Here is a 26,841-nt window from a genome sequence, read left to right as displayed (position 1 = left end):
TTGTATTCATCAAAGAATCAGAGAAAAAAGTATCACAGGTTCCAGAAAAATATTACGCAGCACAACAGTTTCAGCACTGATAATAAATCAGCATATTACATTAGAGTCTTTCACGTGCTAAAGCAATCACCGGTGAGCTCTAAGGGTTTACAGCACTTAAATTGTTCAAACATTGCCATCGTTTGAGAAAAACAGCATGTAAATGCAGATGAGATCAGATGAATTAGACAGCTGTGATCTAAACCACATTGGTTCGCAAGGGTATGATTCAGTTGTGGGAGTGTTTTGGCCGCAGGTGTTAAAGTGATGATCACATTGTATGTTTTGATTCACGGCAGCGGCTGTTTGTCATTACATGGATATCAGTCGTGTCACATTGTCAGGATTTCTGTTTGCTGACTGCTGGTCTTTTTCTGACTGACTTACACAAACATATACAGTACATTCATTTCCTGCAGACACACTATGTGAAGTTTGTACAGTCCTTCCGTTAACTTTTTTTCCTCTTTCCTCTTGGTTTAATCTCATTCCATGTCCTTGAAAGCTCCGACTATCACTCACAGAGCAGCAGCCAGATCTATTGATCTTTTTTGACAGTAAGCACATATATTTAGGTAAAAGATATGTTGACTATTAATAAACAGCTCGAACAAAGAAAAACCCCTCCTCCATGCTGGTGATTTAACATGTTCATTACACATTTTTCAAGGGACTCTGAGCATTTCTGAAATGTTATCTTCCCTTTAATTAGTCTAAGTAAGCAGTCTATGTTTTGCTACTTAAATCATACATCACAAAAAATGATCTGCTTTTTCCGCCCACCATGAAACAAGCCATGATGTCATGTTTGTATAACAGTCTAATTTTATTTTATTTTATATAGTCTACTGTATTTTGTTTTAATTAATTAATTTTATTTCTTTTTTAAGCAGTGGGCCACCCAAGTCTTTTTATAATTTTTTTACTGATATGACATTGACAATTTGTATTTTATATTTTTATTTTATTTTATACAGTATTTTGTTAATTTATTTTTTTTAAGCAGTAAGCCACTCAAGTCTTTTTTTACTGAGGTGACATTGACAAATTGTATTTTTATTTTATTTTTCTTATTTATTTTATTTTATTTTTATTTTTTATTTTATTATTTTATTTTAGCAACTCGCCAGTCTTTGTAATGTTGTATGCCTTAAGGCATTTACGTACAACACCTGTTAATGCATCAACCATTGCCTGATCAAACGTCCACATCTGTGAAGTAAGGTGAAATCAGATAGGCCTACTGACTATTGGGAAACACTATAAAACACACACACAGACAAACAAACACAAACAAACACAAAGCCCCCAGCTGCCTGTGCTTGTAAAACTTAATAAGGTAAGGCTTCTCAAACAATGTTAAATATAATATGCCAGTTTTCCATTCTGGCAAAAATTACTTCCATGAAATCATAATGTTCAGGCCAAAACTGGTAAGGGGTGTTCTAGGCATGACATAAAACTGTGGTCAAATCACTGTAAAGGCATTAAAGTAGATTTTTGCTTTTATGAAACAATAGCAAGTGGAAACAAAGCAGCTGACTAGGTTTTGGAGCAGAGCTGCAGTGTTTATGGATGCACATTATTGACTTTGACCCTAGAGTGTGTGTTTGAGAGGGGATCTGTTCCAAAACCTCCTGAGCTGCCCAGTTGTAAACTGCCTACATAGACTGCTGTCTTTTAAGACCTCATCATAACTGTAGGAACCTCATAAGTCACTGATTTAAAAGGCTCTACATAGGCAGCAACTTTCTACAATCTACATCAGAAAGTTGTACAGTTGATTTTGTTAGAATTTAGCCTTTGCATTTTGCAAAGATGACATCACACATTTAAAAAAATATATATTTTAAAAGTTAAAATTTTAATTTTAATTACATTGCCTTGTAGCTATTTGTTTTTGTAATACATTAATTATAAAAACGTTTTTTATTATGTTTCATATTTTATTATTATAATATATTATCAATATTAATCATTATTATTATTAATATTGATATTAATAATATGATATTATTTTTAATAAAATTGTTATATTATATTAAACATTTTACCAATATTTTTGGTATTGACTGAATCATAATCTAATTTTAAAAAGTACATTTTTCATATTATGAAAAATATTTTTCCTATTGAATGAATTATAATCTAATATTAAACAATTATTATTATTATTATTTAATTATTGAAACTTTTTTCTTTGATATTGAATGAATTGTAAACTAATTAAAAAATATTTTTGGGGCATTAAAGTATTTATTAATTAAAAAAAATAAAAGTAAATGGTTTAATTATATGAATGTTTTGTTCTTATTAATATTGAATGAATATAAGTTATGATTACATGTCTCTATTTATAACTACATTTCTCTTGCTCTATCTGCCATCTTGGTAAGGTTTTTTTTTTTTTTTTCTCACCACCACAGTGCACTGTGGGGGTTACCTTTTCTGTTAAAGATACATGCTGCTGCAAAATTTGGCCAAAAGAAGATATCTTTCTGTTAGAAGAATCTTTGTGTCATTGAAATGATGCCTTTAAATGCTGCCTTTGTAGGCATCTCACTGGGATTTGGAACAGAGCCAGGGAGTTAGTGAAGGATAACAAGCCTGTCTGACAGAAAAAGCCCCAGTGATGTCACTCTAGTAGACACCAGCCACACAGCTGAGCGAGGATAAATTCACGCCCACCTCACTAGGGGTGTTGTACATCCAACGAGAAGGAAAGAGTCATGTCATCTTCAGCAGCACAGCTCAATTGGAGTTAAAACAGGAGGTGGAGAAAGAGGAGAGAGCTTTCTGATGCAAAACTACTCCCACAGCTCACTAGTGTTGAGCTGCTAGAACTCGAGAGCAAGAAAACACAGACTTTTCACAACTTTGTTTCTTCTTGGACACTTACAGAGCTGTGCACAAAGGCAGGTAGGAATGTTTTCTTGTGCCTCTTTTTGTGCACTGAGATCACTTTAGCTTTTGTTGACGTGCTGCTATTTTTATGCGTGATGATTAGGGATGAACGCAATCTGGGAGTGATATCGCCCGTGTCTGCAAACAGGTGATAAAAAGCGCACCGAAATAGAAGACGATTGCTTTTTCAAGAAAGAGGCGTGTCTGATTCCACTTCGAGATGGCAGATTCTAATGACAGCAACAGCTCCTCTGATGTCAGTATATTAAGTCATGAGGTGTTTTTAAGGTGCAAATAAAACATGAGATCTGGTCGGCTCATCTGAGATGTCATAGATGAAGTTTTAACCTGCTGAGAGGTTTATACGAGGTGCCACTCTCCTCCGTGGTGCGGGGTGGGTGTTATTTTGGAGTACTAGAACGCTGGGAGATGTTTGAAACAGCTGAGGGATTGTTAGGGGAAACTCTGGAGGGAAAGAAAAAGGGAAGAATGGGGAGAAAAGCTCAGTTTTTCCACACTATGATGTAAAAGGAAAAATCTGGCCCCAGGCCTGGTCTCACAGAGGAGAAACAAACATAGTAATCTCCGTTTTGACATTAGGTCATATCATTAGAAAACATCTGAATTCACTCCTGCAAAGTTTGGTTTATGCAGATTTAGGGATGTCAAAAAGCAAGTAATGACCAGAGCTGCATTTATTTTACAAAAATACAGTAAAACAGTAATATTGTAAATAAAAATCACAATTTTCTAAGTGAATATACTTTTAAATGGAATTTATCCCTGTGATGCAAAGCTGAATTTGAGCAGCCATCACTCCAGTCGTCAGTGTCACGGAAATCGTTCTAATATGCTGAATAAAATGCTGAACTTGGTAGTGTTTCTTCTGGTCAATGCACCAATTTATAATTGATGTGCAACAACGGACATCAAGGTTGGCAGCATTTGACAGACATCAGCTTGTGTACTCTCGTGTTTAACCTCCAGTCAAACCAGTAGGTCACATAGCTGCATGTGACACTGGGTCAAAGGTGATCATTGAATTTGTTGCATGTAGACATCTACAACCTAAAGGTCAACAGGTCTCTTGAGGTAACCTGGGGTGTCTATTTATAAGGATCTTGAGGGAGCTGTTAGTCTCAAATCTCCCGCAGTCCATATGATGCATACTGGTCGCTGATTGAAAAGCATTGGAAGTCATAGTTTAGCAGGTTAGTAGCATCGTATTTTGGAAAATATTTTTGAGGTGCTTAGTAGGAAGTTAATTAGATATTCAGTGCATTGCACTTGATTTTCTGTTATGTCTGTGAAATAATGCAGATTTTTAAAATAGAAAATAACATGACAATTTGTAAACTTGGGAATTCGTTGAAATATCAGCGTTACATTTTCTTTATAAGAACCTCTTACTGAACACTTAGTGTTCAAGGCTTGAAAAGTGAAATTAAACTAAAATGTTAGCCCAGTTACTTTTGTGAAGAAGTTTCTACATCTCATTCTCTATTAAAATTAATTTATTTGATTTTATTTGAGATGGTGCAGTGCAATTTATTAACACTTAAGTACCTTATGTGCTAGAATTTTTATAATTGTACAAAAATATACTTTTAAAAGCACTTTTAGCAAACTGGAAAAAGCATTTCATAGAATGACCCATGTGTAAATACTACTTTTTAGAGGAAATTCTGATTGCGAAATGTATGCAGATTACCACGGAGTTTTTTCCCCCACTGTATTTATTGCGATACCACCTATTTCAGATAAAACAACTCCGACTGGCACTTAAAAATAAAGCGAACACATCTGAACACGCTAATCAATGTCTTTTGGATTACTAGATAGTCACAGGCAGGTGAGTTCGATAAAGGTTGAAGCTAAACACTGCAAGAAAGTGGGCCTTGAGGGCCAGAGTTCATGGTAGAATTAATCTCCAACTGTTCATGACTAGGGACCCACAGTCTCTTGTCTTCAGCTATTAGTGCTATAGTGTCTCAAAAAACAGCACAGCAGAGCCTAAAGCATTGGGCCCACTTTTCCCAGCTGTGTTATCAGATATGCGGCTCGACAGATCCTGCATTAAGACACCATGGGAAATTCAGCGTGAGTGTTTCAGGCTGGCTCTATCTGAATGAATGACATTTTGTCACATTTTGTTCTGTAGTTTTGTCTCATTCTCCAAAGCACACTGAACAGAACACGGCTCATTTTTTTCTGGGATTGCAATGCATTGTTGATATCAAAAGGCCATTGCAGAGTGAACTGTCAAACAGTGGCTTAGTGGTTTTGGAAAACCAGAAAACAGTTACAGTCTGTTATTAGAATATATGACCACAGGGAAACAAGGCACTGATTGTTAAGTGCTAAAGTTACACTGACACACAGCCACCCTAATAGGTGTGTTGTGTGTTTGTGTAAGTGTCCACACATGTGTGAGTATAGGGAATGATGCTACAATTCCAAGGAGACAGGAAATGCCTCCAATCTTGTGTGTGATGATTTTTCCACTGGTGAGTCACTGGCTTGGACTGGGAGCATGGTGCCTCTCATGAGAGGCGCAAACTGACTCATTGCTTGAGGTGGAGCTGCCATTCATTGCATGTGTAAGTACACGTGCATGTTTCAGGGAGAGAATCCGCCTGACTTTCAAAAAGTTTGACAAACCCTCCATAAATGTTTACGTGCTTAAAAGCAAATCAGAAGTATATCTGTAGTCCATTATAAACAAGGGGTTAGCATCATTTTCTCCAATAAAGTATAAGTTTTGTTGCCATTAAAGAGATAAAAAAAGTAAACATCTACTCACCTTCATGTCATTCCAAACCTGAATGATGATATTCTGTGTTTTTGTTCATACAATGGAAGTAAATTGGGTCCAAAACAACATTTTGGGAGGAGAATCCCCTTATATTAAACCCTTTAAATGAGAGATTTTAGTTCTCTTCATGCTTTATATAGGACTTGATGAGGAGAGTAAATGTTCAAATTGTTAGTGTTTTTGAATACGTTTTTTAAACTATAATATTGTTTAATATACAGTTATGCTGGGATTTAGAATAGATTCTGTCATGTTTTGTTACCATTGCAGTGAAGGCTGTAGCTTCTGCTTGGTTGGATACATTAATAATGTGCTCATTTAAGGTAGCATGACCTAGGGCCTAATAATATAATTGAGCGTTGTGACATAAATGTGAACAACATGAAGTTGCTTTATTGCTTTTATGTGTATATATGAAATAGCTAAATGTATTAACACATTCCATTTTTATTCTTGCCTTCTACAGACGTTATTCACACACAAGGTCCGTTGGATGGTAGTCTCTACGCTAAGGTTAGGAAGAAAGAGTCTTTCGACGGAGGAGTCACAACCAATGGTCTCCCAGCCACTGTCGATCACACTTTACCTGCTGTAGACCACACTCTACCACCAGTTGACCACGCCTTGTCTGTAAGCAGTGACTCAGGCAACTCCACCGCTTCCATCAAAACTGACCGCACGGATGAAGCCAGCCATCAGCCGGCGTTGGTGAGTCAGCCGTCCTCCCAGCCCCTCAGCCCAGAGGAAAAACAGGAGCTGGACCAGTTGCTCAGTGGTTTGGAAGCGCCAATGCATCGCACAGGTTACCAAAGCAGCTCTGGCAGTGGAGGCGGCGGAGTCCTACACCTCGTGCCCGCCCAGGTTCATGTCAACGGACACAACAACGTAGACCGTGAGACAGATATCCTCGATGATGACCTGCCCAACAGCCAGGAAGGGAACAGTGTGGACAGTCTCGGAACCCTCTCATCTTTTGAAGGCAGAGCCACTCCAGCAGATCTATACTACCAGTCAGAGACGGTAATTAATGGACAAGATGCACCCTTCTTGGAGAAGGGTGTCCACGAGAAAATACCAGAGCCCAAAGTCCACAGCTCCTCATCTGTCCAAGAGCACTTAGGATCCTCTAGTGGCTACGCCAACCAGAATGGCAACATCTACCGATCTCAGTCATTAGGGGCAACTCCAACCACAGAGCAGACCTACATGCCCAAAGCTCCCACACGCACGACCAGCAGTAGAGATGCAGTGCAGAGGGGACTGAATGTGTGGCAACAGTATGGTGTTCCTGAGGTCCCAGTCACAGATGGGGTCACCTTCAACCCTGTATTACAATCCCACAGCCTTCCTGAGTTTCCTCACATGGCATCTCAGAAAGAAATTGAGCAGTCCATCGAAGCCCTCAACATGCTGATGCTGGACCTTGACCCAGCACTTACTCAAGTCCCCAAGTCCCATAGTGCCCCATCTGGAGAAGGTGGAGTGGTCACCACCCAACCATCTTTCTCTCAAACACAAGCACGGCCATCCTACCAAGCAGATGCAGCCATTCATGACCGAGGTGGGGTCTCTTCAGGGGGATACCCTTTGACCTTTCAACAGGTAGCCGAAGAGCCTCCACAACCCTCCATGAACCAACAGAGACCAGCCATATCCCAACATGCTGCATTCCATTATGAGACAGAAGGTCAGGCTCCTATGTCCCCGTCCACAGTGCCTTCCTCCACCTTTGGAGTTCTACAGTTGAAACCCCTCAACATTTACCCTTCAAGCACCACGTCCCAGTCCCCTGAGCCCCAGGAGAGCCAGCGTAGCTATTCTGCCTCCTCATCCCCTTTGCCTAAAGAGTCTGAACCGGAAGATGCCAACTACAAATTGGATGGTCTTGTAGCTCACCGTGTAGCTGGTAAGACCTCTATCATCATTCTCAGTTTACCTGCTCAAAGGTACAATAATAATAGTACATTAGTCAATCCTTGGGTGGTAACCATCCAATACATTTAACATTTAGGCAACATAGCTCCTGCATATTTTTATGTATACAGAATGCGAATTGAAACAAACTATCAAGGAAAATGTAGTAAAGGAAAAGCATCTCCATGCTTGTCTTGAATGCTTGAGTTAAGCTTGTCTTGAGAGCTTGCCTTTTACACTCAAGGCGCTGCCTTTTTTGGTGGAGTTTCTTTGTTGGCATTGACATAAGCACTGTGAGATCACAAAGAAAGCTTTGTCCAAAGTGCTTCTGGCTTAAGCCTCAATATCAGACCACATTTCTTTTTTGTGCCAAGCCAAAACCGAACATTTGTACATTACATCTGGAGAAGTGCCCAAACAACTGAGGGCTGTTTTACGGCAGTGCACTTTTTTTTTTCTGTGAACATTATCTGTTCAGCTTGAAAGTTTAGAAAGATTTTCCTGGAAGCCTAGGTCTTCTTCTTGTCAATGTTTTTAGAATAATAGCAGCGCGTAAGAGTTGTTTGTTGACCCAGTCTTGTTTTGTTCCAGGCTAAATACACCATGACTTGTTTAGGTTTTTCCAATGTTGAGTTTCAGTTACAGATGTTATTACTAAGTCTATCACATACTGCTGATGGATCTTACAACCCAATATGTCATACACACTATATATATAGCCTTCCATATAATCTTTGCTACGTATCTGCCAAAAACATAAATGTAAAACATACTGTTACTTGAATTTGGGCTGATGCATTGGCTCTGGGCTCACTTTTGCCCCCTAGTGGTTGTAGAGTACAGGTTTTACAGTTAATGTGCCTTCTTTATCTTTAATATCTTACAGAATTAATGTTTAAAAAGCATCAAACAGGTAATGAAGGTCACAAACTGATAGGAAGAGCTGATGAGCCAGAAGAGCTGTGTTAGCTAAACCAATCACTTCTCAAGAACCTCAGGAAACCAATGTTAAACCTGAGAGGAAACAACTTAGATAAGGCTCTCATGGACAAATCTAGTCAGCTAGGTTTCTGTTTTATTGCAGACCAACGCTTAGCAGTGTTGTTGACTCAGCATAGATAAGTGTTCCTGTAATGAGAAGGACAACATGAGGAGGGAGCTTCTCTCTTTCTTTGTAACCCTCCCTTGAGTCCTTGCTCTTGACACAAGCTCTTGCAACACTGATTGAAAAAGCTCTCTGTATCTAGTTCTAGGATTTGATTATCAGACCCGTCACTATCTAGAATTAGGGGAACACTTTGTCTAGATTTAACATCCACAGCGTTCCGCCATAGATAGAGTGTGTTTATCTTTCCGTCTGAAGTTAAGGCAAATACATGCTATATGTTAGGACTGGACAATGTATCGGAAATTTACAACATATTTTTTTAATCTATATCACTCAGCCTTACCATATCATCCATCTTTGAAGATTTTTGCCATTATCAGTATGCTAGCATGTGCTAATGTTTTCTTTCCCCCTCTTTTTCTCAATTCTCATGTTTATCCTGTCTGTGGAACACTCATCTCATCATTACCTCCACCTTCCCTTCCTCCTCTTCACCTTCTTCCTTTACGTTCTGCCACGGCCCATCATTCCTCCTCCTCTTCCTCCTCCTCCTCCCGATGGTATGCAGAGTACACTGCTCGTATCCGAGGCATCAGTGACAGGCAGAATGTTCCTGAGCTCAGTCACCGCCGCTGCTCTTTCTCCTTCAGTGGTTGGTCTCTCTGATGCTCTGTGCCCCCCGCTGACATTAACTCATAACACCTGTGCATGTTGTGTGGTTGCGTGCTATTTCTCTGTTCTCTCTCGCTTTCGCCCCCTATCTTTCCCTGCTCTTTTTTTGTCAATAAGAGTACTACCTTTTATAAAATTGCCAGTTATTTTTTTAAATGGTATTTTTTTTTTTTTTTTTTTTTTTATATTGTACTTGTAATTGTTATTGTAAAACAGATGTGACTAAATTCTAATTGGATAAAATAAAATAATCAGATAAAATCTAAATTTAAAAATAATGCGAACTTAAGTATATCTAAAGGCATAGTTCACCCAAAAATAAAAAGTTATCATCATTTACTCTTTTTCATGTTGTTCCAAACATCAAAAAAGAGTTTCGTCTGTGGAACACAAAAGAAAATATTTTGAAAGACAATGGGGTACAGTTTTATTTTCGACCTCATTTATTTCTGTAGTATTGACGAAAAAATAAAAAAAATCTTCTTTTGTGATCCACAAATCAAAAAAGGCATACAGGTTTGGAAATGTGACAGTTTTAAATTTTAGTTTAATTTTAGGTTACTTTAGTTTTTATTTCAAGAGAGTAAACTGTGGCAAGTAATAGTAATTAGGAAGAAAAAAGTCTCCCGTTTCCTATTTCTTTCACTATTTGCTCTATTTTTAATTTCTCTCCTTTGTCTCACTAATTTAACATTCTTTCTGTGCTGGAATTTCACATTGTTTGGGTGAAATAACAGTTAACAAGAGTATTACTTCAGTTTGCTCCTTTGTGCTGGGTGACCTCTACAAACAAATTGCATTTGTATTATGTGACGAGTTAAAGTTACACAGTTGCAGGACAAAGGCCAGTCTGTCTGGATCAACTGAGCCCATGTCACAAGATTCAGTCTACAAGACCTGGGGAACAATACCAAGGCGAGCAGACACTGGCTTCATTCAAGGACTCTCCTTTACTTCTGTTTTAGCATTTAGATGAAGGACAAAGGGTAATAAATCCTCCCTGAGTCTGGAGACCATTATACAATCCTTATCTGCCACAGGGGAGTAAATGTCTTGTCTTGTAAACTGTCTTCGGTCCCATTCAAGGGCCCATGCAGGCCGTATTCAGTAGCCAGGTACCAGGATGAATGTGTGTCTTGGACCTCTCCTGAGTCTGATCCGATCCAATACAACAATGGCATAAACGAGACTATGCAGAGAGAAAGAGCAATATATCCTGCTCTTGTAGAATAGACATCTTATTCACCTCATGCTGGATTCTTGAGATTTAGAAAGGAGAAAGCTATGCCAGAAAAAGAATAAACTTTTCTCTCGTGTCTTAACTCATAATATATTTGTAATTATTTTGCTGGTAATATAAAATGGAGAAGCACTGTAAAAGCTTAGATGATTTAAATGTGATTTTGATCTGCCAATTAAGACTCTTAGAGAGTCATTAGAGTAATTTTGCAATCCTTTGTGTCTTGTGACAATGCAACTATTAAGATATATGTTTCAGTAGAGTTGCTCATTCAATTTTTAGTAGCAAAAAAATGATTACAGCTGGTAAGTTTAAATCATTTACATGAATAATTTCAAACTTCATAAATATAATTTGATTCAATGAATCAGAGCAGTGTTATTTATAAAACTTTATAGTATTCATTAATATTTTAATTTTACTAATTGCTTTTAGTTTTAGTAATTTTAGTACTTAAACTTAAAATTATTTTTTATAAATTTTTCATCTTTTTTTTATTTCAGCTTTATTTGAATTACATTTACATTTAGCAGACACTTTTATCCAAAGCGACTTACATTGCATTGAAGTTACAGTTTTACATTTGATCAGCTCTTGCTTTCCCTGGGAATCGAACCCATGATCTTGGCGTTGCTAGCGCCATGCTCTACTATTTGAGTTACAGGAAAGCGCAAATAGTAGAGCAAAAAAGGAATTAACAAAAACAAATTGTAATAGTTTTATTTTTAGATAAAAATGACATTGCTGGTCAGTCAGTTTGTATCTCTGTAATCACTCAGAGAAAGTACTCTTGCAATTCCCTGCATAGCATTTTTCTTTGTAGGAACATATAGCTATTTATATGGTTGCATATTACTAGATATAATTAAATATCATTCTTAATTTTCTTCATTTATTGAATTAGAGTGTAAAAACTGTCGCTTTATTTTAACTAGCATTTTAATGTATTTTACGTCTTGAGTTAAGCATTTTGAATCTAATCTGTTTGTTTGTTTCAAATGATGGTTTCTCTGATTGAATCACCTCAGTTACAGCAGCTTGAATCTATTAGGACAGTGTGATCACTAAGGTAACAGCACAGTTTGTCATGCACAGCTGTACATCTGGCGCACTACATCTGTTTTGCATGTTTCCTCTCCTGACCTTGTCTGAAGCGACACTGGGGGATATAGACCATATGATATCCCAGCACATCCACGCGCTGGATTCATCGCTTCTCAGACCAGTCAGTTTTGGAATCCGAATGTTTGACATTGTCGTAGAAACCGCATGAGTCTGATCCAGGAATGTGAATAGATTGCAGATGTAGAATGAGCGCCCTTTTGAAGAACCTCCCTTTGTGACATCACTACCCTATTGTTCTGAACCACTCGTTTTGCGGGCAGCACTCCAGAAGTGCTTTAAATGCACCCTGGACGTCCGGCTAACGTCACGTTTAAGAGCAAGGGTGGCCACTTGTTCAGAAGTGGAAGTGGTCAATCTCTCTGAAGTTGTTTCCCAGCGCACATGAGGTTTTGATGGTCTGAGCTGTGGTCTGACCACACGTATCAATCGTAGACTGCGCTCAGGGAGCTAGTAAATATTTTGCTCAGCCTGTTGCCCGGTTTCCATGATATTCCACTCACAACCACCAGAATGTATTAATGCTTTGCTTGCTCTCAAATTGAGTCCAGTTGAATGAGCTTTAAACTGTGGCTGTACATGCTTTCACAGAATCTGTAAAAGTAATTTTTCCTTATCTGTAAGTTGACAGTGATAGCACACAGCATAATGCATTGCAGACTGTTACCCTTCACACATATAAAGTCTCTAGTTCTATGGGAAAGCCTTTTTGCTTAGAAAAGTATTAGCATGCATTTCTGGTATCGTTCATGTTATTGTTTTCATTTCATGTTATTTATTTCTATAGCTATTTTTGACTCCCTATTAGATAAATTAGATAAAAATACACAAATGTTGAGTAAACCCAATTAGATTTTAATAAGATTGAACTATCATGGTTATTATGATTTTCTGTCACTGAATAGATGAATGAATCAATTTTAATAATGATTTTTGTAGTTGAAAACAACTTAATTGAGGTGCATTCCATCTGCTTTCAGTTACCAAACTCCTCTAGTTATCCATTTCTGTTCTCTGATTCCCCCCTCCCTACTAGAGAAGACTTACACAAATCCAGTTTTATTTACACGAGAGACTCTTGGTATCAAACAGAACGTGATGAAATAGGCTTCGGAGTTACTTTGAGGTTGTTTCAGAGCTTTATCCTGAAGTACACATTACCCTTTAAATCCATGGCGTTTCTCTAATATTCCAGTTTTTTGTAATCTAGGCTGTTTGAATGAGAACATTGTTTGTAGTTCCAACAGGCTTTTATGTGCTGCGACTTGGACGTCAGTGCAGCTTTTGACAGAGTTCATTCTTAAGGGCTCATTGGCAGTTTTCCATGGATTTCTTCAAGGAATATTTTGACATTTGGATATTTTTTTTATTATTAAGTATGATAAATGGTCTTCTGCAGGCCCTAAATGTTATCTGTTAGGGTTGACATCATATTTATTTTCTTGGCAGGAGTTCAGTCTGGTCAAATGTCACCAGATGAAGCTTCAGTTCCTGGAAGGTGCCGGACCCTCAGTGAAGGCCTTTCCCAAGATGAGAGCCCAACCCGAGGAAGCTCGGTCCGCTCCCCCATCCGCTGCATCTCACCTGAGCTGGCCAATACGATTGCTTTGAACCCTGGGGGGCGGCCCAAGGAGGTAAACCGCACAGACACACTTGAATTACTCTTAGTATTCATCTCAGAAATCAATGTGGATGTATGTGTGTTCGTGCATTTTGATATGTATCCACCTGTCCTTTCTCCAGAGACACATGCACAGCTACAGGGAAGCGTTTGAGGAAATGGATGGGGGTCCAGTCAGCCCCCCTCCGATTGTTGGTGGTGAGGCCCTACCCCAAACCCCTGCCTTCCCTGTCTCGCCACAAACCCCTTACTTCAACCTGAGTAAGTTCCCCCACTGGAGGAGGAGGGCGCCATAGAGCTGTAGAATAACTGCCTCTCTTTCAACACTTTAAAAGGGTCACAGCCATCTCTGATTGTTGGTTCTGTTAATTTTCATATGATCTAGAAGAGTTTACCATAGCAAGAAACTACAATGAAGTTCAGCTGTCAGCCGTTTGGATATTATTGGTGTAGTTTTTAGAGTAAAGTTCTAAAAACTATAGAAACATACCAAGAAAAAACAATGAAGTCAAACTGTCAGTCGTTTGGCTGTTATTGGTATCATAGAGTTTTTAGAGGTGAGCTCTGTTTCAAAACCTAGTGAACTGCCTACATAGGCAACATCATAGGTGTGTTTCTAACACAAATGCTATTCCAGAACATAGACAGAATGATTATTACCTTCTTTAAGCCATATTCTAAGGCAGCATCGCTTATACCCTTCACAGAGAAAATGCATTGCAAAAAAACTGTGAATACCACCATCTGAGATGGTGGAGAATGCGGGCAGTTATTTATTACTAATATAATTCACTAAAAGTATTGATAAAAACAGCTTTGGGTTATCCAGTATTTATTTTGTTTGTTATTCAAATTGTATTTTTTTACAATTAGCTTAGCAACATGCTAACACAAATCTCAAGTGAAATCAATTACGAGTCACAAATCACGTGTATGATTCCAATTCCCATGTAGAGTGTTCCAGATTGCACACTTATGAGGTTACAGATCAGTTAAGATGCAGCCTTAGAAGGCAGCTGCCTATGTAGGTGACAGACAGCAAGAAAGCTCACTAGGTTTTGGAAAAGAGCCATTGTGTTTCATAATTAGCACATCAGAATAGTGGTATTTTTTTTTTGCTTCTTTCTGTAAAATAATCTTTAGGGATAACATTACATTAACACACTGTCTATAAGCCAACATGAGGTCTGGCTGCACTTAAATCCAACCCTACCTCAGGGTGTTTGCATGAGCCAATAGATATCATTAACAGATGCTGTAGTTCATTCACATGTTCTCAACGTTAAAGATGTGTGGCCTCAGTTTGAGTGATAACACGCACTTTGTGTTGGCTCATAGACATGCATAAGTGCTCAGATCAGAAAGACCCCGCTCTCACTTGCTCCCCAGCAATTCCCAACGTCTGTGGGTTTGAGAAATGTTTTTCGTCAGCAGTTTTTCTGCCGCATGTTAGCCTCCACCGTCATTGTATCTCAATGCAAGAACAATCACATTTGCGCCTCAGGTTTCATGTGCAGATGAATTTCTCCCGTACAGGTTTTTATAACCTATTGCTTCATCTTCCCCTCCAGCATATTGTCCCTGCAGGTTTAATATAAAGCTCCTTGTAAAAGTCTGTAGCCTCTTTATAAGGTTAGAAGCACACAATGTTAAGCAGCTCTGTTTTCCTTGGACTTCCACAGCATTTCTTTTTACCAGACACCTCATTTGAAAGTGATTTAAGTCATTCTCTTGAGCTGACATCGTACCCTGAGGCCACTTCATGTTCAAAGCTCTTCAGACTAGTTCTGCTACCACGGGCACCTAGATGTGGCTTCAGAGAACAAAACAGAGCTTCAGCCTACAATAACACAAAACATAATCAATCAAGTCCTGTCCTTTTGTCTTATATTACCACTGGATACTTACATTAGGCTGGGAGATATATTGAATATTCATTATATATTAGCAGTTTTTTTGCTGGTGGTATAATGTGCTGTTTATTCATAAGTTTCTAATGGCAGTTTCTTTAGAATAGTTTTGTAATCCCTCTTTTTTTGTAACACTAAGACTGTGTAAGTTGATTCATTCCCGTGATTCAGTTCAATCTGCTTAAAAGAATCAAATCAAGACATTCATTGATTCTTTTGCATTATCACTCAAATAAACCTATGTTTTAGTCAAAATATTTAAGGTAAATGCTGTTTATAATAAAATGTATTTAATTAAAACTTTAATAGTAAAACTATAATAATAATAAAAAAAGTTACATCTGGTATAGGAAGTTTGATTCATGTTATTTTAGAAAATTTACAATGATTCAATTAGTAAATTCATAATGACTTAATTCAGTTGAATTAATTCAACAATTTGTTTGTGCATTTGCTTAATGTTAGCATTTTTGGCATAACATTTTTCAAGTATTAGAATGTTTTAGTAAAAATACTTTTAGGTAAATTTTGCTGTTTATATTGTTATATTGGTGCATATAAATGAACATGCTTCATTTAATGAAATACAGTGGAAAGCATGTCTTGATTATTTTTTAGTTAGATTTTTACTGTATTATTTTTGAATTAAATATTTTAATGTACTTGACAACAATGGCTCTTGAAATTATCAAATGCATTTTCATTTCTGTGCAAATTCATAAATATCGAGATATATTAAACATCATCAAATGGTTGGGGGGAAAAAAAAAAAAATGTTTTTAGCAATATATCACCCAGCCCTAGCTGATGACATGATCTGTAAACATTTTGGATGGTTCTATTGGATTTCTGGGGAGCAGGTGACCCGTAGGGGCTCTTTTTCTGTTTGGAGGTGGACAGGCACTCACATGCTCCAGTAGCCACTTTTTAGTAGCACGTCTCTGTGGCTCCCTCCTCCTGCAGAGAATGGGAGGCTGGAAAGCTTCTCTATACAACCCCCTTCCCTTCTCCTTGTGTCCAATGCTGAGGCACTTATTCTGCCAAACAAAGAATTGATTTGGATTCTTTGGTAAGTGGAGGATGCATGTGTGTCAGCAATGATATCGACTTGGCCCTGCCAAAATGCAAGCATATGTTCGGCCTTTCCCAGAATGCATGTGGAGAGCAGCCCTGAAGAACACCGTGATCTGATCTGACTGAAATAGCCATTTCTAAATTCCTAAGGTAAAACAGTGTGATTTGATCGCTCAAACCACAATCAGAGGACCACACACTCACCTGTCAATCACCTATTGTGGTAAAACAAGGTTTTTAAACCGTCTGATAGAAGTAAACATTTGTTTTCCTGCACTTTTTCCACTCACGTTTCGGGACAGCATGTATTGCATTACGCATTATGCTCTGACACATTATCGGGCTGCAATGATGCAACAATGTTTGCATCATTTGTGCAATTTAGAGACATTTTCTAAACTCAAAACCCCCGCTGTCTTCAAGCGTGCTGCTTTCCACAGCTTTTCGTCCACATCACCATTTATTTTCCCTATTTGTATGTTCGCACCAGTCTTGTTTTTCTGGGCACCACTGTTTATGTGTTGTTGAGTCACTCGTGCAGTTGTTCGTAGCATTCGTTGTGTAGTGAGGTCTTGAATGTTTTCAATGTGACGTTTTCGAGATCTGTTCATCTGAGGTGTATGCTGTCTGCATGATCTGTCTTGTTTTCGTTCTTTTGACTGGGCACCGTTACAGCGAGTGTTAATTACATCGTTAACTCTTTTAAAGAGGCGCTTGCACGGCCTTGCCACAGAGCATGAGACATTAGCTCATTCCCCAGCCATGTCACATACTGAAATAGCCACCTCAGTCTGCTGTCTTTAAAAGCTCAGCGTGTATCACGGTAGTCTCTCAAAGGCTCCTGATCTGGAAGTCAGTCTCTTTGATAAGATTGTCAAACGCTGACACCTTGAAGATGAAAGTGGTACACACTGATCTGTTTTATAAGGGCTAAGGACCAAAAACATACTTTGTGCAAGTACGCAAACGCAGATGTGAATGCTTGGCCAATGCATTGCAAGTGCACCATCATACTGAACATAATTTGCTCCTGCCTTAACAAACCTCAGTTCTCAAGGGGGTGATAGCGTTACCTTCAAATGCCTGTGCCATTAAACCAGATGTGTGTTTGGCTTGCTAAAAACATATCAAGACCACTAAATACAGTAAACACCCCTTACAGCATTACATAATGCATTATGAATTGCTGTCTGACACATTTTGGAAATAGGGCGGTTTAATTTAGTACAGCTAATTAAGCAACTAGTGATTTGTTAAAAATATTGACATTTAATCATGCACTCTGCCTCATTAAAGCAAATTAAAATGAATTTTTATATGCTGATTCCATGGGTGGAATTTTTTAATTCAGCTGGCAAATGGATAAAGAAAAGCAATTTGTAGAAATATTTAGTTTTTGACTGCTTTGTTTCAATTTAAATGTTTTATTGTTAAATTTAAAATGATTTATCAGTTTATTTGAAATAGTTTTGATTACATAAATAATTTTTTTTAATATTACTGTTTAAGTGACTATTTACAAAAAGTGATTTATTATGTTTTTTTTCAATAAAAACATTGATTTAATACCTTTTATTTATTTATTTTTTAGTGGCTCTCCTAGTCCTCCATAATGAAAAAGGCAGAACTGAACGATTCGTTTATGTGAGATGCGTTCTTGCATTCAAAAACAGCTTGATGGAGCTTAACAAAAATATTTCTGTTATTTTTTTAATTGATCGACAGGCCTATTTTGATCGCAGCAATATGTGAAATCAAGCTTGCCAAGCTACAAGCATTTGCCTTGATGTACTTGCTTTAAGTATGTTTTAAGTTGATAACACTCTGATTAAAACATTTCTTTCTGTGCTCTGTGTTGCTTTAGGTCGATCTCCTCCTGGACTGGCTAAAACACCACTATCCTTCCTGGGCTTGAAGCCCCACAACCCTGCTGAGATACTGCTCAACCAGACAGGTTCAGGTGAGGTTTTACACACATATGCAGTGTAATGCACATGCAGACACGCGTGGTCTTTTGGCTTTGGTCTGATCCGCTCCACGCCGTGCTCCATAAAGGGAGCTCAAATACATCTTGCGGGCCATATATCAAAATAACCTTTCATTTCTCCCTCTCAAGTGTTTCCCCTTCTCCTTTTCTACTCTCTTGAGCTGTGAGCTCATACATATCTTTATATGGATTGGTGTTTTCTTTTCATATGCGGTTATGTTGGGATCATTTTACTGTGGTCTTTTAAAGTGTGTGTGTATCTGTGGGAGAGAGTGAAAGGTTCTGTTCCAAAACCTAGTGACCTGCCTACATAGGTGGCATTTAAAGGGATCATCGATACAAAAGGTCACATTATTATTGTACTCTCTAAAAAAATCCCCTTTGGCCAAATTCTAAAGCCTTCTAAAGTTCAGAATCAGGAATATGTATTTTTTTTTTATATTTTTGAGATAAAAAACCTTTATGCTCAACAAGGCTGCATTTATTTAATTAAAAATACTGTAAAAACAGTAATATTGTGAAATATTTTACTCCAGTCTTCAGAGTCTTCTGATTCTTCAGAAATTATTCTAATATGCTGATTTACTGTTTAATAAACATTTATTATTATCAATGTTGAAAGCAGTTGTGCTGCTTTATTTATTGTTTTTGTGGAAACTGTGATGCATTTCATTACAATTTGTAACATTAGAAATAACAGTATAAATTAACTGTCACTTATTCAACAGTAGCATATTCCTAATACATTTCCAGTGGAAAATTTTCAAAGTTTAAGAAAGCTCAGTTTAGTTTAATATACTGTAATTAAAAATGGACTACTTTACTTAATATTAAAGTTATTTTTATGCTCATTAGAGTGTCATGCTGTTATCTCAGCACCATGCTAGCACAAACTCAATTAAAATATATTCAGAGTTGCCAAATCAGTCACGTATGAGGATGTTGTCTTAGTAAGTAGCTCCCTATATAGGCAGTAGACAAAACAGCTTACTAGTTTTTGGAACAGAGCCCATTTTTAAGTTGATTTATTACGCTCTCTTTGTCCCAAGCATATATTTAATGTTTGATGGTATGACGATTTTTAAGCTTGATATTAGCACGCTCAGCAAAAATATAGCCAAAAAATAATTTATTAAATTGTTTCTTTTAATGCAGTTTTACAATGTCTCCAGGGGTGAAGTCATGAAAACAAGTCCACATTTGTTTTCCTTTATCATTTCTTATTTCTTTCCTTTGATTTTCGGGGTGATATATGACCTGGTCTTGTCTCGGCAGGTTCGGTGAGATTCACAGTAAGAGACCAGCGTGTGTAAGCTATGTATTTTTTGTAGACTCTGAGGTAACAGGATCCTATGAGGAGTTGCGGAGACTCTTTAGTTTGGAACAAGTTCTCATGCAGGGCTGATTTTAGCGTGGCTCCTCAGGGAGTTAATTTGAGTCCTGCCTAAACACAAGAGCCATACATACAAAACACACACTAACATTATTACGAGATGATGTGTCACAGGGGCCTCTTTGTCTTGGTTAGCTTAAATGATATCATGTGCTTATTTGAAGATAAGGGATGTAACTTTGGATATTTTAATCTGCACTGGGGCCTGCTGCTATTTTGAGCAGCAAAAATGCGAATGAAGATTACATTGTGTTTTCTTTGGTTGCGTTTCCCGTTTTGTTCTCTTAAAAGTAACAAATCCTCTCTTTGTGTCATTACAAATCATTTTTACTTATGTAAAATACAAAAGGAGACAAAACGCAAGTCATATGGACCACTTTTACATTTTTGGGGGAACCTTTGTCCTTTTTAATGAATAACCTTCCACTTTGCTTGTATGGAAAACAAACAGGTTGTGTTTTTGTGATTATGGAAGAAATTAATATGGGCTTAGAATGAATAAAGCTGTTTATCGTTAGTAGTTTTTCATTAATATGTTAGCAATTATCCCTTCTTCTCCCCATCTGTTTGAACTATTTCTCTTATAATTTTGTTCCTCTGCTGTCTGGAAAACAGAGAGTGAGGATGAGGAAGGTAAGAATGTACAAGATTTAAGTGTAGTGTTACATCTAAAACACCTCACCTTCTGGTCGATTTTTGTCATCTTACACGTCACGGTTGTCTCCATTCTTCATTACAACTCATTTTATCCTATTCATCTGTGACCTTAATGAAGTTTCTTCACAATTCAGGGTCAGATGTCACCTGAACAAAGTATTTATATATTATCTTATTTTTGACTTTTTGTTTGACTCGTCTAAAATCCTGCACTCACAGGTATTTCTCTCTTTGTTTCTTTGCCAGAGCCTCGTAGCTATGTGGAGTCTGTGGCCAAAGCAGCTGCAAGTGGGCCGTCAGTGTTGCCTATGTCTCCAACATATAACAGCGACAGCTTAGCTCATCCTGCCGGGCCGTCCCATGCATACAACGCCCCTCTTTCCTCCAGCAGCCCCATTCAGAGCCCAGATGCAGTGTAAGTGGCCGCTAGCCTCATGTTTCATTGTGTTATTAGAGTATTATTTATATACAGTACCATTATAGAATAGCAATATATTATATATTTTAAAGTAGCGTTTCTTTTTATGTTTTCAGTTTTTCCATTTTAATATTAGTTCAAATTTTTGTAACTGTGTTATTTTCTGTCTTTCTATGTTTTGCACGCACTCTACTCCAAACTTAATTTCAATATTTAATTTCATTTATTAAACGTAAAAGTTTTGTTTCAAAAACATTTCTAAATTCAGGTCTTATTTCTAACAAATGAAAAATCAAGCCAGAATAACGAAGTGGTCAAAAAAATGTGAGCTACCACTAGGGCTGTGCAATTAATCGCATGCAATTGTCATGCGCATCTCGTCAGTAAAGCTGGTTCTGTGATTAGTAGTAAATCTCCATCACGTGCTTTCAGATGGAGCGACATTTAAAACACAGAGCCGTAGTTCATTGACAAGCTATGAAAAACCGTGTTCATAATCGCAGGCGATTCATCTGCGATTATGAATGCTATATTGCGTAGCTTGTCCATCTGAAATCACATGGAGATTTCCTACTAATCACAGAACCGGCTTTACTGATGAGATGCGCATGACAATTGCATGAGATTAATTGCACAGCCCTAGCTACCACCATGCCCAATATCCAAACACGATCTTTTCCAACCTATTCCCCGCCCCTATATGGGGATGCATACATTGCCCGGACAGGTGGACAATACTAAAACAAAAATTTCTAAACACAAATATAAATATACACATAATACAAATGATAATAATAAACAAATGCAAATCATCATGAATAAACGGCTACAACAATGTGAGAGAAAATTATCATTTTGTATAGATATGCGTGATCAAATCTTTTTGATTACACTATAAATGCATCAGGATGCAGAATGTAATCTGGCTAAAAAGTATCTTTGTACTGTCTGTTTACAAATGCATTTTAATGTCAGTCCTTATTAGCTGATCTTTCATAATAATTCTTGTTCTCTTGTTTTGTACTCTTTCAGTGAAAGCACATTGACCGATAGCGGGGTGGGGTTGAATTCTCTGTCCCAGGCTGCTGTCGACTCTGTCCTTCACTCCCAACCCTGTGAAAGCACATACCAAACACCCACACTCTCTTACCCCACCTCTAGCAGCATGTTGGGTGGCTACATCACCCCTGATATCAGTCCCTCTCTACCAGAGGCCGTCCAAAATAACGCCACCACCGTCCAGCCACTCGCCGGAAGCCCTGGCACAAGATACCAAGCCGTCCTTCCCAACGTGATGTCCGTTCCCGGCCTCCAGCATAGACTACCTAATCAGGACGGCCCCGTTCTGGGTCGACAGCCGACCCCGGCCAATGGTCATCTGCCTGGAATGGCCGGTAGTCCACTGCAAGGAAGACACGCAATGGTGTCCCAGGGAACGCAGAGCAGTCCGATGCTGTCCAGACAGTATCCCGTCACCCACGGGACTCAGAGCAGTCCGATTCTCAGCAGGCAACCCTTGGGACAAGCCGTCCAGAGCAGCCCGGTCCTCAACCGACAGGCATCCCTGAATCAACCAATCATTTTGCCTAACCAAAGCAGCCCTGTGTTGAGTAGACAGCCATCTGTTACCCAACCCAACCAGGGTAGCCCCGTCCTGTGCAGGCAATCCTCACTTACACATCCCGGCCAGGGCAGCCCCATTCTGGGACGCCACCCATCCCTAACGCAGGGTAGCCCCAGTCTGGACAGGCACCCGATGTACAGCGGCTACACAACTCCAGAAGAGCGTCATGGAGCCCTTTCACGCCAAAGCAGTTCCTCTGGATACCAGCCGCCATCCACACCTTCTTTCCCAGTCTCTCCGGCAGGATACATAGATGGAGTGGGATTCAGGCAGGGCAGTCCTGCCCCCCAACCTCAGCTTCCTGAAAAGAGACGCATGTCCAGCAGCGATCGCTCCAATGGCGGACTGTCCTACGGAACGGTCAATGGGAAGATGTCCTCGCCGGTGTCCAGTGGTGGCAGCACTCCAAGCGTTCATTTCTTCAACACGCTTCCTGACTTCTCCAAACTCAACATGTGTGGTAAGACTTCATGAAAATAAATTCCAGTAGGGATCAGTGGAATCCGAATGTCTTTAAATTCCAATTCAGTTACTGAATTAGATTTGAAATTAATTGTCTTTTGAATTTAAATGTAAGGAAGGTTTTCTAAGTAACTGCAGATAGTGTAGTTTTTAAATATGAAGTAATCATAAACAGGAATGGGATCAATGGAATGTTGATCTTTATTGAACTGATATTTTTCATAATAAATATTGCCTTTCAAAAATGTGTGAGAATACAAAGGGGTTAGTAAGATTTTTTAAAAATAATACTTTAATTCAGCAAGGATTTTTAAATTGATCAGAAATGGTACTAAATACATTTACAAAAGATTTATCTTTCAAATAAATATAGTTTTTTTTGAACTTCAGCTTTTCAACACAGGAATAAATTACATTTTAAAATATATTAAAATAGAAAACAGTTATTTTAAATTGTAGTAATATTTCACAAAATTACTGTTTTTTTTATTAAATTAATTTGGCCTTAGTGACCATAGAGACTAATTATTAATATTTTTTTAAATCTCATGATCCAAAACTATTAAATAGTACTTTATATTATAATAAATAAACTTTATGGACCATAGTGGAAATGCAAAAATCGGGCTCAATGTAATCAGATGTTAGAGCATTTCTTGTTAATTACAAAAGTAAATTAATGTATAGTAGAAAATTCATACTAATGCAAGTATTAAACAGTGAATACAATGAACTGATGTTGATGAGAACCTATAAAATAGCATTCTCTTATTGTTTACATGTCATGGATTATATCTTCATCCATGTCTTTTAGGATAGCACTGAAATAGCATTTAAAAATATTTTTGTCTACTAATCATTTTCTTAGAGCAGTAAGACTGTATTACGGCTGTGTGTTCTGTGTGAAACGTATGCTTATTGTAGGTGTTGCTGTTGATAATTTAATAAGATGCTGATGCTAATTTTAGACAGGTGTGTGTATCAGTGTAGTTTTGAAAGAGTACTGCATTCATTAGCTTGGGCATATTAAGCCAATTTCAGTTTACAGCTGATGGACTGCTAAATAAAGTGCATATTTCATTTCCCAGATGGAAGTCCGGAGACCAGGTTGAACGTGAAGTTTGTCCAGGACACATCCAAATTCTGGTATAAAGCAGATATCTCCAGAGACCAAGGTAAGGATGCAGTATATGGGTGATCCAGGGTTAATTTATCTATATTTAGACCCCCGAATGAGGCTCATAACTCCCATAAACAGTAAAATATGTCTCACGCCACCCTATATGAGGTCAATCGCTGTTGGTCTCCACATCTGGTTCTCCTCTGTTCTCTTATTGGATTAGATCATCTGCGCTGGAGTCCTCTCTAAACGCAAGCACATGCAGTGACATCACAAGGCACTCGACATGCATGCTCAGTTAAATCCAGCGAACATCTGCATCTGTTGCTTCATTAACTTGTCTTAACGATAACGAATAAACTTCCTTAGCAAGGTTTTTTCCTGTAAAACTGCAGGGTACATTACAGCAATTTGTTAACATATTATAGCCTTCACCTTTACATCTCCAACTGGGGAATAACGATGAAGAATGAAAAAATGTCACATGGCGAAAAATACATTTACATTTATTCATTTATGTAACTAATTAACCTTATTCTAAAGTGTTACCAATATAGTATTGGATATAATACTAAATGTTTATGACAAGTGATCACTGATGATCTACTGTTGATAAATTACTCTTGATTCTTTATATATTTGTTATTTATAAATATATTTTTATCTAAACACATTGTAATTATATTCATATTGATGATTGAAAGAGCATTTTTTTGAGAAGGCTTTGTTAAATTAAATTGTGCAGTGTTATGGATAGAAAATTGATATTTTTATGGTTATTATTAGTGTTTTTGGTTGCACAATAAACAGAACCTAGGATGCTACACATTTTGGACTTGCATAACTTATCTGCATTATCAACAAAAAATAAGTTTGTGTCTTTGTGATTTTTCTCCTCCTCGCTCTAGCGATCAACATGCTGAGGGATCAGGAGCCTGGAGCCTTTGTCATTCGGGACAGTCATTCATTCAGAGGGGCCTACGGCTTGGCCATGAAAGTTGCCTCTCCACCTCCGACCATGCAACCTACAAAGAAAGGTATTTCATGTGCCTCCTCCAGGCATGCAGCTAATGCAGATAATCATTTGCCAGATGTATTCCAGACAGAGATCTGACCCCGCCTGGATCATAATCCTGTTGTGTCCACAGCAGACAAACACACACACCTAACAACACACATTGAAATGTTTCATAAGGAAAATCAAAGCCGGTTACTACCTCTCACTTATTCTTTTTTACTCAATAGTATTGCATAATTCTCTGAAATAATGGATTTTGATTGGTCAGTTGTGGCACGGTCAATCTTATATATGCTCTTTCTTACAGTGAAATAAAATAGTTTCAACTTTTTTTTTTATTATTTTAAATTAATGGACATGAAATACTGTTTTTAAGATTTTGAGAAACACCAATTCAGTCAATTGGGAAAGGAAAGGGAAGGGAAGTGGTGTGTGGCCAAGTATGGTGACCCATACTCAGAATTTGTGCCCTGCATTTAACCCATCCAAGTGTACACACAGTAGTGAACATACACCTGGAGCAGTGGGCAGCCAATGCTGCGGCACCCGGGGAGCAGTTGGGCGTTCGGTGCCTTGCTCAAGGGTCTCACCTCAGTCACGGTATTGAGGATGGAGAGAGTGTTGGATATTCACTCCCCCCACCTACAATCCCTGCCGGACCTGAGACTCGAACTCACAACTTTCGGGTTACAAGTCAATCCAACTCTCTATCCATTAGGCCACGACTGCCCTAATTGTGTACACATATTTGAATAAATATTGCATTGCAAATATGAATAAATACGGTAATTTAAGTAAATTTACAGTTATCAACAGGAGGTTTCACTTAGAATAAAATAATGTAATTAGGGTCTGTTCTACAAATTATACTGTTATTGGTTGTTTTTATTATGCTGTCTTTATTTTTGTTCCATCATTTTATCAGCTGGAGACGTCACTAATGAGTTGGTGAGACATTTCCTGATTGAGACGAGTCCAAAAGGCGTGAGACTGAAGGGCTGTCCTAATGAGCCGTACTTTGGTAAATCAAACTTTTTAAATTAGTTTTATTTTAAATTCAAATCTCTGTTTTGAAACCTACTGACCTCTGTTTAGTATTAGCATGTTGCAAACACATTCAAATTTGAAATGATTTTTTTGATTAGATTGAACCACGTTGGATATATTTTTCACTTTTCTCCACAGGATTTTTGCCTACGTAGCCTCATTGCTCCCCATATTTGCGAACACTGAAGCGAGAATGATTTGTTTAATGTTCACTAATGTGAAAGCCCAATCTGTCAAGCTTGTAGAACAAATGCTTGTGTGGTTTTTGCTCTTCAATACAAGTTAGCATGATGGCCCCTCTCTAATTTACTGTCTGCTGACCACATTACACAGAGGCCTATAGTCTGTTCAATGGACAGTGCTGTCTTCTCCAATATGCCCTGTTCCACATCAAATAAGGAGGCATAAAAATTCAGGGCTGGGCAGCTTTCATAAGAGCTCAAACATCCCGTTACGGTAACTGTTGCATAAGCATGTGTTTATTACGAAAAGCAGAACAGACAAAGGACAACTCTGATTTGTGGGAATAAAAGCAGGTGTGGGTGAAATTTGGCAGGATTCCGATGTTCTCCGGAATAATACTGTTGTGTTAATAAATGTACAGAAGTTCCTAAGCTCCACTCCTCCAGCTGAATTTCTGCCAGGACGCCTACTGCTCACAGGAACAGTTGACCTAAAAAATGTTATCATCTTCAT

The 26,841-nt window shown here is 38.1% G+C and overlaps 1 protein-coding gene across 9 annotated transcripts in view; it reads left to right on the top strand.

The window, feature by feature from the left end:
- Window positions 1-26,841, top strand: part of LOC306876396 (tensin-1-like) — a 230,550-nt gene that overhangs the window by 195,358 nt on the left and 8,351 nt on the right. For 7 of the 9 annotated variants that reach the window (XM_079427510.1, XM_079427511.1, XM_079427514.1 and 4 more), the window contains 9 exons: window positions 6,225-7,664; window positions 13,264-13,448; window positions 13,558-13,696; window positions 18,284-18,379; window positions 20,703-20,871; window positions 21,907-22,958; window positions 24,049-24,135; window positions 24,989-25,117; window positions 26,024-26,119. In XM_079427510.1, coding sequence (XP_079283636.1) covers window positions 6,225-7,664; window positions 13,264-13,448; window positions 13,558-13,696; window positions 18,284-18,379; window positions 20,703-20,871; window positions 21,907-22,958; window positions 24,049-24,135; window positions 24,989-25,117; window positions 26,024-26,119 — 3,393 coding nt within the window. The remainder of the gene's footprint in view (window positions 1-6,224; window positions 7,665-13,263; window positions 13,449-13,557; window positions 13,697-18,283; window positions 18,380-20,702; window positions 20,872-21,906; window positions 22,959-24,048; window positions 24,136-24,988; window positions 25,118-26,023; window positions 26,120-26,841) is intronic. The other 2 variants (XM_079427517.1, XM_079427518.1) reach the window with 1 other exon arrangement.

Source organism: Barbus barbus (assembly GCF_936440315.1).
Source record: "Barbus barbus genome assembly, chromosome: 10".
In the NCBI taxonomy this organism is placed as follows: Eukaryota; Metazoa; Chordata; class Actinopteri; order Cypriniformes; family Cyprinidae; genus Barbus; species Barbus barbus.
Note: the sequence above shows the minus strand (reverse complement) of the source record. Positions and strands in the feature narration are given on the sequence as shown.